Source organism: Mixophyes fleayi, chromosome 2 (genome assembly GCF_038048845.1).
Source record: "Mixophyes fleayi isolate aMixFle1 chromosome 2, aMixFle1.hap1, whole genome shotgun sequence".
NCBI classification, from domain to species: domain Eukaryota; kingdom Metazoa; phylum Chordata; class Amphibia; order Anura; family Limnodynastidae; genus Mixophyes; species Mixophyes fleayi.
The window spans coordinates 165722030-165738472 of record NC_134403.1 but is presented as its reverse complement, the minus strand read 5'-3'; the positions used below and the strand labels follow the sequence as shown (position 1 = coordinate 165738472).

General features: G+C 34.6%; 1 protein-coding gene across 1 annotated transcript in view; it reads left to right on the top strand.

The window, feature by feature from the left end:
* The first annotated feature begins 422 nt into the window (after window positions 1-422).
* The window catches only part of MYH15 (myosin heavy chain 15), a 45238-nt gene continuing 29217 nt past the window's right edge, over window positions 423-16443 (top strand). The window contains exons 1-17 of the mRNA XM_075198068.1: window positions 423-525; window positions 1543-1646; window positions 2121-2264; window positions 2747-2903; window positions 3403-3430; window positions 4548-4644; window positions 5528-5548; window positions 6619-6711; window positions 7483-7546; window positions 9180-9278; window positions 12378-12481; window positions 12578-12716; window positions 13664-13782; window positions 14228-14377; window positions 14890-15060; window positions 15174-15353; window positions 15442-15574. Coding sequence (XP_075054169.1) covers window positions 435-525; window positions 1543-1646; window positions 2121-2264; window positions 2747-2903; window positions 3403-3430; window positions 4548-4644; window positions 5528-5548; window positions 6619-6711; window positions 7483-7546; window positions 9180-9278; window positions 12378-12481; window positions 12578-12716; window positions 13664-13782; window positions 14228-14377; window positions 14890-15060; window positions 15174-15353; window positions 15442-15574 — 1894 coding nt within the window. The 5' untranslated portion in view covers window positions 423-434. The remainder of the gene's footprint in view (window positions 526-1542; window positions 1647-2120; window positions 2265-2746; window positions 2904-3402; window positions 3431-4547; window positions 4645-5527; window positions 5549-6618; window positions 6712-7482; window positions 7547-9179; window positions 9279-12377; window positions 12482-12577; window positions 12717-13663; window positions 13783-14227; window positions 14378-14889; window positions 15061-15173; window positions 15354-15441; window positions 15575-16443) is intronic.

The window sequence follows — 16443 nt, the reverse complement described above, 5'->3', positions numbered from 1 at the left end:
ATGAAGCACATATTTTATCACATGTTTTTGTGGCATGTGATTAGGAAAACAATTTCTCCATTCCATTAGGTCATTTATCAACTATGTACCAACAATGAAGTGAAGAGACAAACAAGAGCCAGATAAACCACTCCCCCCAGATCTGTATGTTTAATGTCACCAATCTACCAGCACCCAACAGACTAATTTAGAATCAAGCAAAAGGTACTGTGGCTTGCTGACCTTGGAGACCTCATATAAAAGCCAGGAGTCATCAAGCACGGGTTATTGAATCATTTACTTAACAGGGTATGTACAGATCCTTAGACTTTACATTCACGTATTTCTATGTATATTATAGTTTGTATTATATAGCTATTTTATATTTGCGTTTGTAAAATAACTTTAGTTTTTTTCGCAGTGACTGATTCTGTAGATCATTGCAATCTGTCAAGATGATGGACATGTCGGATTTTGGGGACGCAGCGCCCTTCCTAAGGAAGAGTGATAAAGAGTTAATGATACAGCAGACAGTGGCTTTTGAAGGCAAGTTTGCTCTTTAATACCGTTTTTATTGAAGACGTTATCTGCATTTGTATGACTTTTTAAAATCATTACAAAAATGTACAAAAGTTTTACAAGTTATTGGAGCTGTTTTTATTCCAAGTGAGAGCGAGCAGTAGTTTTGAAAGTATACAGAGTGAATCTTTTAGCCTCAAAGGCAATTTTCCTTGATATGCTGGGACAGTTTTATTTTTTATTGTTACTTTTGACTACATCTTTAATATTGCCAATTTTACAGAACCTTCGTGAATAATTGATATTTTTGTTAGAGGTGAGTATAGGATAATGGAGAGTGAAAAAAAAACGGACAGCACTCGGAGAATGTATAAAATTGAGGATAATTTATTCCATAAATAGTAGTAATGTTTCGAGATCTATATGGTCTCTTTTTCAAGACGTTCCTGGTGAGTCATCTATATATATATATATAAAGAAAAAGTTTGTTTGTTGACGAATATCTTCCACAGCTCTCAAGGTAAAGCTGCCAAATCTTACATAGGTTACTTTTTTAATACTAAATAACTATCAGACCACATAGCGACAATGGGACAGAGCGACAAATATTGAAAACATAATTTTTGGGTTTTAAACAATTGTTTGACTACTGGAAGGAAACCTCGCCACAACACGACATAACGAAACATGATACAGCAACAAATCATATTTTCTAAATAGCATTTTTTATTTTTGGTCTATTAACCAAATAATTTGCTAATATATAAAAACCTCTACAAATCGGACCCGAGTAATGCTGGGTGACCCGGCTAGTATTTATATATACATATATGTAGAGAGAGATTTAACAAAGGCATACTATGCAGTTTCCTTATAAACAAAATTTTAGACCTGAAAAAAATCCTGAAAGATTTGGTAATATCTACTTGTAGTATCCTGTGTTCATATTACTATGTATGATATAGTAAAAGCATCCTTGAATATTGATGACCACAATTTTTAAATAACATTGGTGTAATGTAAAATATATGATTTAATCAACAGGAAAGAAAAAATGCTGGATACCCGATGACAAAGAAGCTTATCTGGAAGCTGAGATTAAAGAGACGGCTGGAGGAAAAGTTACCGTTGAAGTTGCTGGTGCAAAGGTGAAATATAAAATTTGTTCAATATGAAAAGGTTAATTTCATAGCATGGTACAAATAGTAAAATCATGCTGCAGCCTGTAACAACTGACCAATCATCAGGTGCATTCAAAAGCCACTGAAATAAACCTGCAGGGAGAAGCCATATTGCAATATTACATATCTTCAATAATGTTGGCTTTTATCACAACATTTTAATCAGCCAAAATTAATATAACTATAGTTTATATAATAAAAGGTTTCAATTTAGAAAATATATGGTAACTATTTCTAAGATGATCCTACCATCTGACTACAATCTGGAGCAGCATTAGTAGCACATTTTGCTTAAGGCAATGTCGCCCATTCTTATTTCCATGCTTCAATTATTCCTACAATAGCACTGAAACACTGCAATAAAATGATGCCATTTGTTAGAGTTATTAAGTGTATATGATATAAATGTAAAATGTTGCCTATTTGTACCCTTTTCGTTAGACTGTTGTAGTAAAAGAGGGAGATGTTCAACAGATGAATCCTCCAAAGTTTGACATGATTGAAGACATGGCCATGTTAACCCATCTGAATGAAGCCTCTGTGCTGTTTAATCTACGTAAACGCTACGCTAACTGGATGATCTATGTGAGTAAGCGGGATCATTCTTTTTACATTATTCCTCTACTTCTTTTGCTCAGTTCATGCCTTCTAAATTCTTTTATTTAAAAGTAAGTCCTTTAAATGGCCTTAGATTTGTTACTTACATTTTGCATCTCTTTTATTATGTTAGCCAATATGACTTCTGGGACTGTGTGCCACGGATCTACCACCCTAAAGCTGACCACACATGGCAACACTTTTGTTGTGTATTTGTTAAAAATTCCTTTTCTATTAAAGAAAGTGGTCTTTGTATTATGTCTTTTTGCCTTACATGTAAAAATCCTCAGTTTGCTCAAATGTCTTTTATTTTTTTTCTTTGGCGCTTTGGTTAGTTTTATTGTCCATCAAAATGTTATATAACATCATCTGCGACAACATGATTTAATGACGTGACAACCACTACTGACTTGATCGGTAATCCACTACTTTCTGATTAAGATGATATTATTTGTTTTTGTACTCTTCAGACCTATTCTGGGCTTTTCTGTGTAACCGTGAACCCCTATAAAGCGCTTCCAGTCTACAAGACTGAAGTGGTTACTGCCTATAAGGGCAAGAGACGCTCTGAAGCCCCTCCTCACATCTTTTCCATTGCGGACAATGCTTACCATGACATGTTGCGCAGTAAGTATATTCTTATATTGCTGCCACCTTGTAAACTATTCACAGGCACATTTTGAATGGGAGCTTTATGCTAATATCAGATTTTTATGTTGTTGAATTGCTGAGCAAAACAAAAACTAATCAAACAGTATTTCTGAGAAAATGATTCCTTGATCATATGATTATTATCGCAAATCAATGTTAAATACAGACTATAACTAAAAATATTGATATTCACTCCCGTATTAGTTTTCATAAATCTGACAGATAAAATCAATGTAAAATTAATTCTCAGATGATTTCATATGTTCCTGCTGTAGATACAATTATCTGACTATCCTTCGTAAAACTGACTAAATTACATAAAATTATATTTTCCATATTTTTCATGAACTAGAATGTCCATGATTATCCAGTTAGTGCTAGTGTCAATGTCTGTGTCTCTGAATATTTGTTCTAGCCTCTTGTGTTACAAACGTGAGAATATCTAACTGCTATTCTGTTTAACTGTATTTGTTAGATCGAGAAAACCAGTCAATGTTAATCACGTAAGTAACTTTTAAAAAAAACCTGGCACAATTTATCTTTATACACAAATATGCCTTTTAAATTATACTTTTCAACTTGCCCCTTTTCATGCCAACTTCTGTCTTTACTGTTTGGTTTAATTCTTAATTGTTTACTTTTTTTTACACTCATTACCACCTATAAGTTTTCCAAAGTTATCAAAGTCAATTTCAAACCATAAAATCACACAATACAAGTTGCAGTTTGCTGTGATTTTTGTAAAACTTATGTGTAAAGTCTTCTTTTGCTGCAATATTTTTCCATATCAAACTTTTATTGGATTCTATAGTACCTTTATTGATAGTGTTCGTATTGTGCATATGGTCAGTTTTGTGTTCTAAAGTGAGCCTGACATATCAATGCACAAAACCCCTCAAATATAAGTATCAATACACGGAAAATAAATTATTAGAAATTATACATAGAAACCCAAGAGAACAAAGCCCATCTGGGCAGCTGGCAACAAAATCAAGTGCACGCTTAACAACAACAGTTGAAAGGTTCACAGACCTATAATATATCCCAGGTCTCTCCTCCAATTCTCCTGTAGTATTGGAAGAATCTGTTATTACAGCTAATGCCTCTATTAACAGGAGAGCCTTCCTTAACCTCATGCAGAACCCTTGGTTAGATCAGGAAGGTGTCGCAAGAGACATCTAGTGGAGGAGAAGCCTAGAACGTTACAGTTCTGAGTCTGTGTCTGTTGTTGTCCAACTTGCACTTGATTTCACTGCCTGCTGCCCATATGGGCTTTGTTATCTTGCAAATTTAACCAATAAACATATATCAATAAATGCTTTTAACATTTTTACACTATTTTTTTTTTAAAATATGTATTTTCACCTATGTTATTGGATTGATACTGCTTGATGATAGTTTGATAGATATTTTTTGTTTATCTCGGGGCATTGATTTATCACGTTCCAATTTCGTTTAGTTAGAAGATAAGTTAAGATAATGAGGTTTTACTAATCTTATTTTCAGCACTTTTTGTTTTTCTTTTTAACATGGTTTTTAGCACTGTCTTATTATTATTTCCCTTTCTGGAGAAATACAAATTGAATGGTGATGAATCTGTTTATTCTAACCTGTTCTTAGCGGAGAATCTGGTGCTGGCAAGACTGTCAACACGAAACGTGTCATTCAGTACTTTGCAACAGTTGCTGCAATTGGTGACCCCTCTGGTAAAAAGAATGTAAGTACTATTGTAGGTATTGTAACCTCTTCTTGTGCACAGGTTCATTTGGAATTTTACATATTCAGTACACCGGGGGTGGCTTACAGCCTGTATCCTGGGGGGTAAATTGTCATGCACATTTTCCAGCCTTCCTGGTAGTTTATAATTAAAGTAGAAGGTAACAGATCTATAATGCAGCAGAATATAAATTGTAACCAACCTTCTGCCTTTTACTCTGAAGATATTTGGCCTTTTATGTAGTAAACTAATAGCAGACTGACACCAGTGCATATTTTACAGGGATATTGTGGGTTCTTCATAATGGAGCATGGAAAGAAGAGACACTATTGGGGGTAAATGTATCATCTTGCGATTTATGCAAGTCCCTGGAAATTGGCAACTTTGCAGTAAAAATTTAAAGTGGCGATGGATTGTGAAGGTAAGCTTGCCTTTGCAATCCATCGCCGCTTTAAATTTTACTGCAAAGTCGCCGATTTCCGGCGACTTGCATAAATCGCAAGATGATACATTCATTACCAAGAGATATCCACCTCAGTACCTTTGTGCCCTAGTAAGATAGGAGATCCATAAAGAAAAGTGTCCTCTTATCTGTCACCTCAGACATCACCCTAATACAGCATAATTTGTGCCAGTATAAGCATAAAGAAAACCTGATTTTCAGTCTTATATTGTTCTCTCCTCTCTTGAGAAAAATCGGTTCACTCGCCATTTGGGGTACATTTGCAAGGTGATCCTTATGTTTTGTAGTGATGTATTGGGTATGCTTCCTTGTAAGACAGAGTGTATACTTTGCTTATAAAACAGATATACATTCTGGAACATTTAGCTGTAGTAACTTGACAAAGGATGACAATTTAATCCTGTTTTGTTTTCTTTACAGCAACCAGCAACAAAGACTGGAGTAAGTGCACCAAATTTATGCAGCTTTTCTATATTTTATCTATACTTTGTTTTAAATTAACTGCTAAATCTATAGACTGGAATAGTACCTCTTCAATACCTACTTCTAATTGTAATTTATTCTTTACCGTTCTTCACTGCCAATTTACTGACATAATATTTTTGCGAAGAGATGGTTTATGTAATTCTAAAATGTATCTACAACGTTAAATAGTAGCATTTGGAGGATAATAGAATACGGGGTCTGAGATAAGTGGGCTCATAACTCTGTTCTGACCCAAAAGCATGTTAGGTGCTAAGTGCGTGCTATGAGAAATTTACTCCTGTCAGATCTTGTCACATTTTTACTGACCTCTATTTATTTCTTACGGAGAGGCAAAGATTTGATAAATTTCATTGACTGTCAGTAAATGTACTGACTGTTAGCAACCATCACGCCGACATGTTATCGTAATAGTGCTGTACTCTTACATAGTGCATCACCCACTCAATTACAGCTCCAATATTAAATTTATTTTGTATTTGTAATTTTACCTCTGTTTTACCAGACTTAATACGAATAGATGTTATCATTATTTTACTGCACTTGGAAACAAGGGCGATTGTCATGGAGGTCATTGAGTTAACAACACTGTTCCTATTAACAAAGATGCCCAAAAGACCATTCAAAGTCTGGTTCTATTGGTAATTATATATGAAAAAAGTCAACTTTCATATCAAAAATTCACCCCCTGCTTCCAACACGTACAATTTGCAAAAAACAACCTGCGTGGCTATACAAATTCATAAACAGCATGCAGTGAATTAACTAATGTCCTACATTCACCAAGCCAAGACTACACATTTTTTGTAGTAGTCGGTCACATAAAATATAAAATATTATGCTTGGGAAAAAAAAGATTACATTTCTAGTAGTTTTTCCAGTCTCCCTAAGACAAACAAAAAGTTTCCCATTTGCAGATTTCATGATTTCCATCACTAAATGAATGCAACATCTACTTTTCTAAATATTATATTTTAATTCTATGCAAATATTTATGTATATATTCACATGTTTATATTTTGTTGTAGGGAACCCTGGAAGATCAAATCATCCAGGCAAATCCTGCCCTAGAAGCCTTTGGAAATGCCAAAACCCTAAGAAATGACAATTCCTCCCGTTTTGTAAGTTTGTTGTTTCTCTTTAGTTGCTGGTTACAGAATGTAAAATCACATGATCTTTAAACAGGAGAACAATCTCAGTAAATGATGGATGCTTTTTATACCTGTAATCATGGGAGGGCTGACAAATTTTAGCCCGGGGGACAAGACTTGACTCAGCAGCCTATTAATGACATTTTAATGGAAAAAAATTCAGGTGGCCCAGTGACCGGGTCAAGGGCCCCTGGCACCACCCCCCCCCCAGTCCAGCGTGCCCACCCATACCAGCCTGCCCCCCATTACAGTCTGCCCTGCCTGTAATGTTGACAATACATCAAGCACCATCAGCTTACTACCAGCGCATGTAACATATTTGTTCATTTATTCGATAAGATGAAATTGTCCTGCTTGATTTACTATCCTTTTATGACTTGTTTTATGATATGTGCACTTCTGCCATACAACCTCACATAAATCCTGAATAATTAGTCCTTCTATGCAAATATTACTATTCCTCTCAAAATGTATGTTGTACCATGCTCATTTATACTGTGTTCTCTAAACAGCATTATCTAGATATTTTTTTTTATACCTTTTATTGTTGGTGACTTATTAAGTCAAAATCACATTGGAGCAATTAAACAACCAGTTGTGTATCATTGCTTCCAAAATACTGATAGATTGTGTGTTCATTGTTATATTTCATTAAATTATAATTATGTAATAGTTACAGTACATGTATCAGAATATGTTCTACAAAACAAAAAGCATATTGTTCACTTTTGCTTACTTCAGGGTAAATTCATACGGATTCACTTTGGTACTACCGGCAAGTTGTCGTCTGCTGATATTGAAATTTGTAAGTTTACAAATCTTGGATTTTGCCCTTGTCTGCACATTGTACCATGCATTTGGCCTAAAAAAATAACAATAAGAGAGCAATCTATACTTACAAATTAAACTCCAGAAATCCACTACACAGAAAAACATACTTCTGGATAATACCATCTACATAGCAGTCCATTAGATATATACAGCCAATAATTTGTATATATGTAATTACATATATATATATATATATATATATATATATATATATATATATATATATATATATATATATACATAGATAGATAGATAGATGGATATTTGATAATGTAATAAGTGGAGCATAACTTATTCCTTGGTATTACAGTCAGTTGGGAGACAGCTCAGGGTTTGTAAGGACACACTGTATAACATACAACAAGGGAGGTAAATCAGTGTCAAATGCAGCAGAGAGGTCACTATACACTATAACATAATTCTTTCATACTGCATCAAACCCACACAGAACATTAACTCTTCTATAACCTGAGGAGAGTTGCATATTCCCACAAAAACACCTCATACCCATGAGAATCTCCAGTTCTACACACCTATCTCCCATGACATTCTACTTTAACATCCTTGCTTACGGTTGCCTGCCACCATTTGTTCACTATTTTGCTCCTTCATCAGGGATGACTATTGCATCTGAAACTAACAGTATTAATTATTATTAAAACCACATAACTTAAAGGGTATCTCCACTTTAGGAAGGCATATAAATAGATTGTCTTTGCAGCTATCAACTGATAGCTTCATGTATATAACAAGGTTAGTTACCTTGGTGTGTCCACTGACATTACTGTAGCTTCAGGCATAATATAAACCTTGAAAATGTTCTTTAATTAGATTTTGATATTGCACAATTAGGGCTCATCCACCCAAGGGTTTGGACAGTAAATGCAGCTATTTTTTCACACTTTGCATTCTGCTCGGAGCACAACATGAATAAGCCTTTATCCACATATGCCCTATATTGCAATGAGGGTACAATCAAAATGGAATAAACTTACAAACAGGGAATTATATTAACACACATGTCAATAAGATTAATGTAATCAAGGAGACATTTGCCTGATCAAATATTTTCCTCTATTTGACTGAATTAACCTGGATTTAATTGATAAATTAGTATAAATAAGTCTTTACAACGAATAATTAATTTTGTCTAATTTATTTTGATGGGAAGTAAAGGACCAAACAAATGCCTTGCTGATGAAAGGGTCATGTTGTCCTGTGTTTATTAATACCAAACTTAAATGCAACATTTCTTTTACTCTGTTTACTGCACACCACACTAATTAACAATGTATATCACACAGTTATGTCTGCGGTCATACTGGTTATCTTATCTTCATGACTCTCTGAACTTATAGGCGATAAACATTAACCATAATACAGGAAAATGCTGAACCTGAAGATTTAGCAATATGGTTTTTTTTTTTCCACAAGCTTAAACATAAACAACTATTTAACAACAGAATGCATTTTGCATATACATAAAATTGATGATGTTAGTGCTGAATTGTCAATAAAGCATCACTTAGCAAATGAGTTCAGTCAATTTCATTGTTTGACAACTTATATTAAAAAGGATGATTTTCATACCCTTTTGTCTTTCTTAGACTTATTGGAAAAATCAAGAGTCATTTTTCAACAGCCCGGAGAAAGAAGCTATCATATATTTTACCAAATAACCAGTGGTCAAAAGAGTGAGCTAATAGGTGAGACAAAACTAATGAACACTAAAATAGCATCCCAGTATCCTTGGTTTTGCATTTTTGTTCACAAGTGAAATATTGTGATGTAAAATATATTAAAGAACATTAAAGGTTGAACAATCAACTCACAATCCTGATCTAAGTACTGTATAGGACACAAAGGCAACATGTGACTGTATGTAGCTTGTAATGAAATGTAATACTCTTATCAGTATAGAATTGTATGTGTTCTTATCAGTGTTCTAGTTCTGTAGATCTTATACTGCACTGGAACATCATATGATGTGGGCACAATTCCATTTTTGCCACCTATATTCTTAAGAAACTTGAGTTCTGGTAGATTAACATGGTTAGTGATAATAACTGTGTAACTGCATTTGGCACCCAGAAGGACAAAGTAGTATCTTTGTTTCTGTTAAAAGTAGAAGCCCTGGTTACGAAGTAACTTTATTTAGTTTTTCACAACCTAAAATTGTAAAGTTACTCACTGGAACAAAATATGTTTTATTTTTTCCATTACCTTTCAGGTAGTGGGATTATTTCCAGAAGTGCAGTAACCTGTAGTAATCAATCATCAATTTGTGTTGATCAAGATTAAAGCTCGGTACACTCTACAGGTTTGCACCCAATTATTATGCCAATCACACGGTAAATGACTGTTAGGTCCGATATCGCATTAGTGTGTACGCTCCCACAATCATTTTTTATCGTACCAAAGCCCATCATATCGTTTGATTGGATTTTATAAACAGACTAAAAATCACTATCAACGATGGAATGATGTCGGGCAAATTCTGAAGTGTGCATGCACTCTTTACCACCAGTATAGGCAGATCTCTACGGAGTCATGATCTTTTCAGCAGATGGTTATGACAGATGAGGAGCACAGATCTGATGGTAAATCATGTAAGTGCGTACACATGAATCGGCATGCTCATCCGGACTTTCAATCGTTGATAAAATCATTACAGATATCTCATTGGGAGAAATGTTCTGTAGTGTGTACCCAGCTTAAGTTAAACTTGGAAAGCAAATGTTATTGACCCCAATGTATATTACAGTTCTTTTGTCACATCTGTGTACCATAGAAATAGAGATGAACAAAATTATTCCACAAAGCTTGAGCATCTATGGATTTCAGTATTTGGTATTAAGTAAAACATATCATGAAGGCTTAGTTGATAAAATATTTGAAACAAAACTATTTTTCACAATGTTTTTTAACCAAAAAAAACAATTGTAAAAAATGTAAAACATATTTTATAAATTAAAATCATTTTTTAAAGTATTTTTGGATTGTTATTTCTGGAAATAGAGCGATATTGCAAATCATTCTGTCAATCAAACTTTGAGAGATTCATCTCCATATATTGGCAAGATGACATTGCTCATGTGAATTTTTACAGTTTTTCGCATTATAATGTTATTTATTGGTCAACTGGTTTGTACCAGCTACTCAATGATCCTGACAAACTATAGTTTATGGCGTGCTCTCCAAGTTTTTTTTATGAGCCATTCACTGTATATGTTATTACAAAGAGTCAAAGGCTAAATTCTATTAAAAAATAATGGGTTAGATTTACTAAGAATCGAGTTTTCCGGTAGTTTAATGGTCCAAACTGCCACATTTACTATAGAGCAGTTTGAGGCTTCAATTTAAGATGAATCGCAATGTATGGCGGATTGAAAAAGCTAAACCGCAAACGGTTTTGTCCAAACTGCCATCAAAACCGCCATCCAAAAGAGAGGACAGGACAGTTTTAATATCTGCTTCAGAATGGCTTGATAGCTTAAACATGCTGTTTGAACTATTACGCCATTCAGAACATAAGAGGAGGCACCATTGACATTTAAATCATTATTTATTAAGGGGCAAAATTTATTTATTATTAACTTATGATGGGGAAAAAATTTTCATTATATTAAGGGAATAAAATTATTTAATTATTATATTATTCGGGCAATATGTATTGACAAATTGTGCAACATAAATAATTATATCCACCATTAACAATCAGTTAATAATATTATATATTGACATTTCCCACATAATATAAATATATATTAGTGTCCCCTTAAAAAAATATAAAAAAAAATTTCCCTTATAAGTTAATATTAAATTAAGTTTGCCCCTTAATCAAAAAATGATGATTGCCCAAATAATTTAAATGTCAATGCTGCTTCCTCTTATGTTCTGAATGGCAAAATAGCTCAAACAGCACGCTGTTTGATTAATCTCGTCATTCACAACCACCTCTTTTATTTTGGCCATTTGAATGGCTGTTTTGCGGCGGTTTTGAAAATCCCAGCTTAGTAAATCCGGATGTTTGTATGTCTACCATTGTTAGAATAGGGATGGTGGTTTGTAAAGTGGTGGTTTTAAAAAATGAGCAAACCGCCCTTTAGTAAATCTAGCCCAATGTCTTGCCATGGAGTTTACTGAGGTTGTCAGGGAAACAGAAAATTTCTTTGGAAGACCACATCTAGCCACTTACTCTGTGGAATACCTTCCTCACACAACAAGACTTTCCTCTATCCTCCAAACCTTTAAGCATTCCCAGAAAACCCACCTCTTCAGACAAACGTATTAAATTCCCAAACCACTCTCTCAACCTAGCCAATTACCACCCCTCTACACAGTTCACACAAACCTTACATGTGTTCTCTTTCTATGTTTCAACTCTGACCCCCGGATCAACATTGTCGTGTGACTGGATAACATTGCCCCACTTAGCACTTTTTAACATTGCAGTATGGTCGAACCATTACGTAATATTTGGAACTTAACCTCAGTAACCTTGTCCTGTAGATTGTAAGCGCGCAAGTGGGATGCTCTTACCTCTCCCAAATGTAAAGCACTATGGAATATGCTGGCACTAACTACATAAATGTTAATAGCCATAATAACATGCAAATTGAACAATTATGATTATGATTTTTCAGCATGTTCGTCCATGGTTACATAAAAAGTCACAGCTATGAAAACAGACATTCACTTAATCCGAGAGTTCCTGTATCCACTCTATGAATCCTCCCCCCATGCACCTGTATATAAATGCTAAATTACACTAATAATGTCCTGTGTATTTTGTTTGCTTGCAGATATGCTCTTAGTGAGCACAAACCCTTATGATTTCCACTTTAGCTCACAAGGCGTTGTGACAGTGGACAACTTAGATGATTGTGAAGAATTAATGGCAACCGATGTAAGTACTGACTGTCCAGAAATAACACAGCCCTAACCAGCAAAGTGTAGAAACAGCTTGGTATTTGACTGGATGTTTTCACTCCCTTTTCCACAGCAAGCGTTTGATATATTGGGGTTTATTTCTGACGAAAAATATGGTGCTTACAAATTGACAGGTGCGATAATGCATTTTGGAAATATGAAATTTAAACAAAAACAAAGAGAAGAACAAGCAGAGCCTGATGGCACTGAAAGTAAGTCTATCATTTACTAACTGAACGTGTAATGTTTTCATGTGTATAGTTCTAGAGAACTAGAATTATTTATATACCAATTAATATTTAGCAATATTACATGGAAATAAAACAAATTACCGGTATTTAATTATTTTCATTCACTGTGATGGACTGCTTGGGGAAATCATGTTTTATTAGACTTTTATGACATATTATTAGCTATTATATAATAAATATATCAACCTAAACAACCTAAGATTTTTTTTTCATGCATAAATGTATAGTGTAAAAAATATATACAGGTTTGAAAATGTTATTCTCCTTATTAAATGTGTTTGAGATACTTGAGATAATTCAGACCAGGATTGTGTGAAGTCACAATTGGCAGAAGCAAAGGTTTAATATTTGAACTACCATGTTATTGATTTATTAGATTAGTATGCACATGTAGCATTATTATGAATATGTAGAACAGGGGGCTATAAAAAATATGCATTCCTGTTGGTAAAGGATAAGATGCTAGTATACACTGATTTGGTTTCGAATGAATCAGATTTATTATATAGATTGTTCTAATACTTTATAGTGCTTATATTCTATTATGTAGAGAACCCAATTCTTAGCTTAAATAATTGTATGCAATATGAATATATGAGTTATTCAGTAGACAACATATAAATGTTATTGTATTTAAAAATACGACATGGTAAAGAAAAGATGTCTCGTGCACAATGGATAAGAAAATAGTTTCATATATCCAATACACACTAGAACCCGCAACAAAGGTCATCATGACATTAAGATTGGTTCACATAATAAATATATTGTGTCTTACCATTTAATATAGTAACTATGTTGTAATATTATTTTGTGCATATTTTTGGTATTCAATGGGGTACTTTGAATATTGTAAACTAGTAGTTTGTGGCATTGATATTTTTTATTTAACATTGTTTTTTTATTAGGCACAGATAAGGCTGCTTATTTGATGGGGGTTAGTTCCTCTGAATTGGTGAAAGGTCTGATGCATCCCAGAGTGAAAGTGGGCAATGAATATGTGACCAAAGGTCAAACTGTAGAACAGGTAAGACCACCATTTGGAAGTGCAGTAAGCGATTGGTCCATTGTAATAATAACTGAGATTAGATATATTTATGTATTCCAGCAAATCAGTATAATATTATATATTGTATATATAATATACAATAATACTTGAATATTATGAAAAGTATCAATTTTGATTTGATATATTATTATTTTTAACATTTGCTTTTAAAATTGCAACCAAAACTTCCCATCTTATCAGCAACAGTGAATGTTTTTGTCTCCCTTTCAGAGAACATTGAAAGAAATAAGTAATTTCAGTGGCCAATCTCATGAGCTCATATTCATATGGTGAATGTCAATAGATTTCTCACAATCCAGTAAAGTGCTGTGATGTTCTAATACTGCTTTACCATGTATGCTTTACATCTTAAATACTAGTGTGGTTTGAGTTATTTTTTGTAAAAATCTTTATGTCTATGCAGGTTGTCTATGCAGTTGGTGCATTGGCCAAAGGCATCTATGACCGAATGTTCAAATGGCTTGTGGTTCGTATTAACAAGACACTGGATACAAAGCTACCCAGACAGTTCTTTATTGGCGTGCTTGATATCGCTGGATTTGAAATTTTTGATGTAAGTCATGATTTTCCAGAGCTGCTCAGAATTACAAGTACTTCAGAGAATATGTGATAGCAAATAGCATGTCTCATGTTTTATATACATTTATTCATAGGCAAATGAAAGACTGACAGGAATTTAAATGAATTTCTACTGGATTATTCTGTATACTTGTTGCATTTTCAGTTCAAATCAATTACTGTAGAAATTACATAGCAATGCATAGTTTTTATTTGAAGTTTCCAGTTTAGATAGTTATCAGCCAGTGGATACCTATATTATGTTACATATTCTAAACTTAAAACATGACTTAAATAACAACATTTCAGAATTTGATTCATTTCCATTACTGTTCTAGTGGTTGATAGAAAAAATGTAGTGAGATATTTAACAAATCCAGAGCGAAAATGTGGTGATATCATAAACCTGATTGGTAAAACTATTCAAATATACAAATAGTGGCAATTATTTTATAAGTAGGTGCAAATAAAATGTGTTGTGACTCACCTATAGTTTGTTCTATTCAGTATAACAGCTTTGAACAACTTTGCATCAATTTCACGAATGAAAAGCTGCAACAGTTTTTCAACCATCACATGTTTGTGCTGGAACAAGAAGAATACAAGAAAGAAGGCATTGACTGGGAGTTCATTGACTTTGGGCTAGACTTGCAGGCTTGCATTGACCTAATTGAAAAGGTAAAATTAGTATTTCATTATACCTCAGTGGGGGATATTAAATAAATGATTTTGTTTTTACACTAATATATTGATTTATATGTGTCTAGCATTGTACATATTTTGTTCAATAGCCTATGGGGATTATGTCAATCCTTGAAGAGGAGTGCATGTTCCCTAAGGCTACAGACATGTCTTTTAAGTCCAAGCTTTATGACAATCATCTTGGAAAATCACCCAACCTCCAAAAACCAAGGATTGACAAGAAGAGAAAATATGAAGCTCATTTTGAACTTGTCCACTATGCTGGAGTGGTAAGTGACCTAGTACATATAGGTCCCCTTAAGTAAGTGTCCATGCTTTCTATGAAGTGGTATTCTATGTATATGCTTTCTACTGTAGGTTCCATACAACATTGTTGGCTGGTTGGAGAAGAACAAGGATCCACTTAACGAAACAGTGGTGGGACTCTTCCAAAAGTCAGCCAACAAACTTCTGGCTTGCCTGTTTGAAAGCTATATCAGTGCAGACAGTGGTTAGTATAATGATAACATGTAGACTTGCTATACATAATGTTTACTGTTGCTAAAAAATGTTTTTATATAAACTGTGTTTTGCAGTAATTAGAGAGAACATATATAGATTTTTTTATTAAGTAACCATTACTAATGAAAGCAGTTTAGCTCATGATTCAAAGTTACCAAAGCTAGTTAGAGCAAAATGTAGACTCTTTCCTAATCTTTTATTCTGCTTTATAGTTTCCTCCCAGTTATATTTAGAATGCACAGCTCAATTACAGAGGTGAGTTAAACTATCGCATATAAACTAGGGGTGAGCGGGTTCGGATTTTTGAAATCCGAACACCCCCGAACAGTGCCGATCCGAGCCCGGATCAGAGCACTGTTCGGGGATTCCCGCTCGACGCAAAACTCAGAACGAGGCAAAACGTCATCATGCCGCAGTCGGATCTCGCGAGATCCGGATTCATATTATTCCCCGCTTCCCGCCGCCATCTTCACTCGGGCATTGGAGAGGGAAGAGGGAGGGTGTGTGGTGGTGTCCTCTGTCCTGCTCAGTCCAGTGGTGCTGTCCGGTGCTGTGTCCTGCTCAGTCCAGTGGTGCTGTCCTGTGCTCTGTCCTGCTCAGTCCAGTGGTGCTGTCCTGCTCAGTCCAGTAGTGCTGTCCTGTGCTCTGTCCTGCTCAGTCCAGTGGTGGTGCTGCCATAATTCCAGTGGTGCTGTCCTGTGTTGTCCTGTGCTGCTTAAGTCCAGTCCAGTGGTGCTGTCCTGTGTCCAGTCCAGTGGTACAGCCATTTAAATCCAGTGGTGCTGTCCTGTGCTGCTTAAGTCCAGTCCAGTGGTACAGCCATATAAATCCAATGGTGCTGTCCTGTGCTGCAAAAGT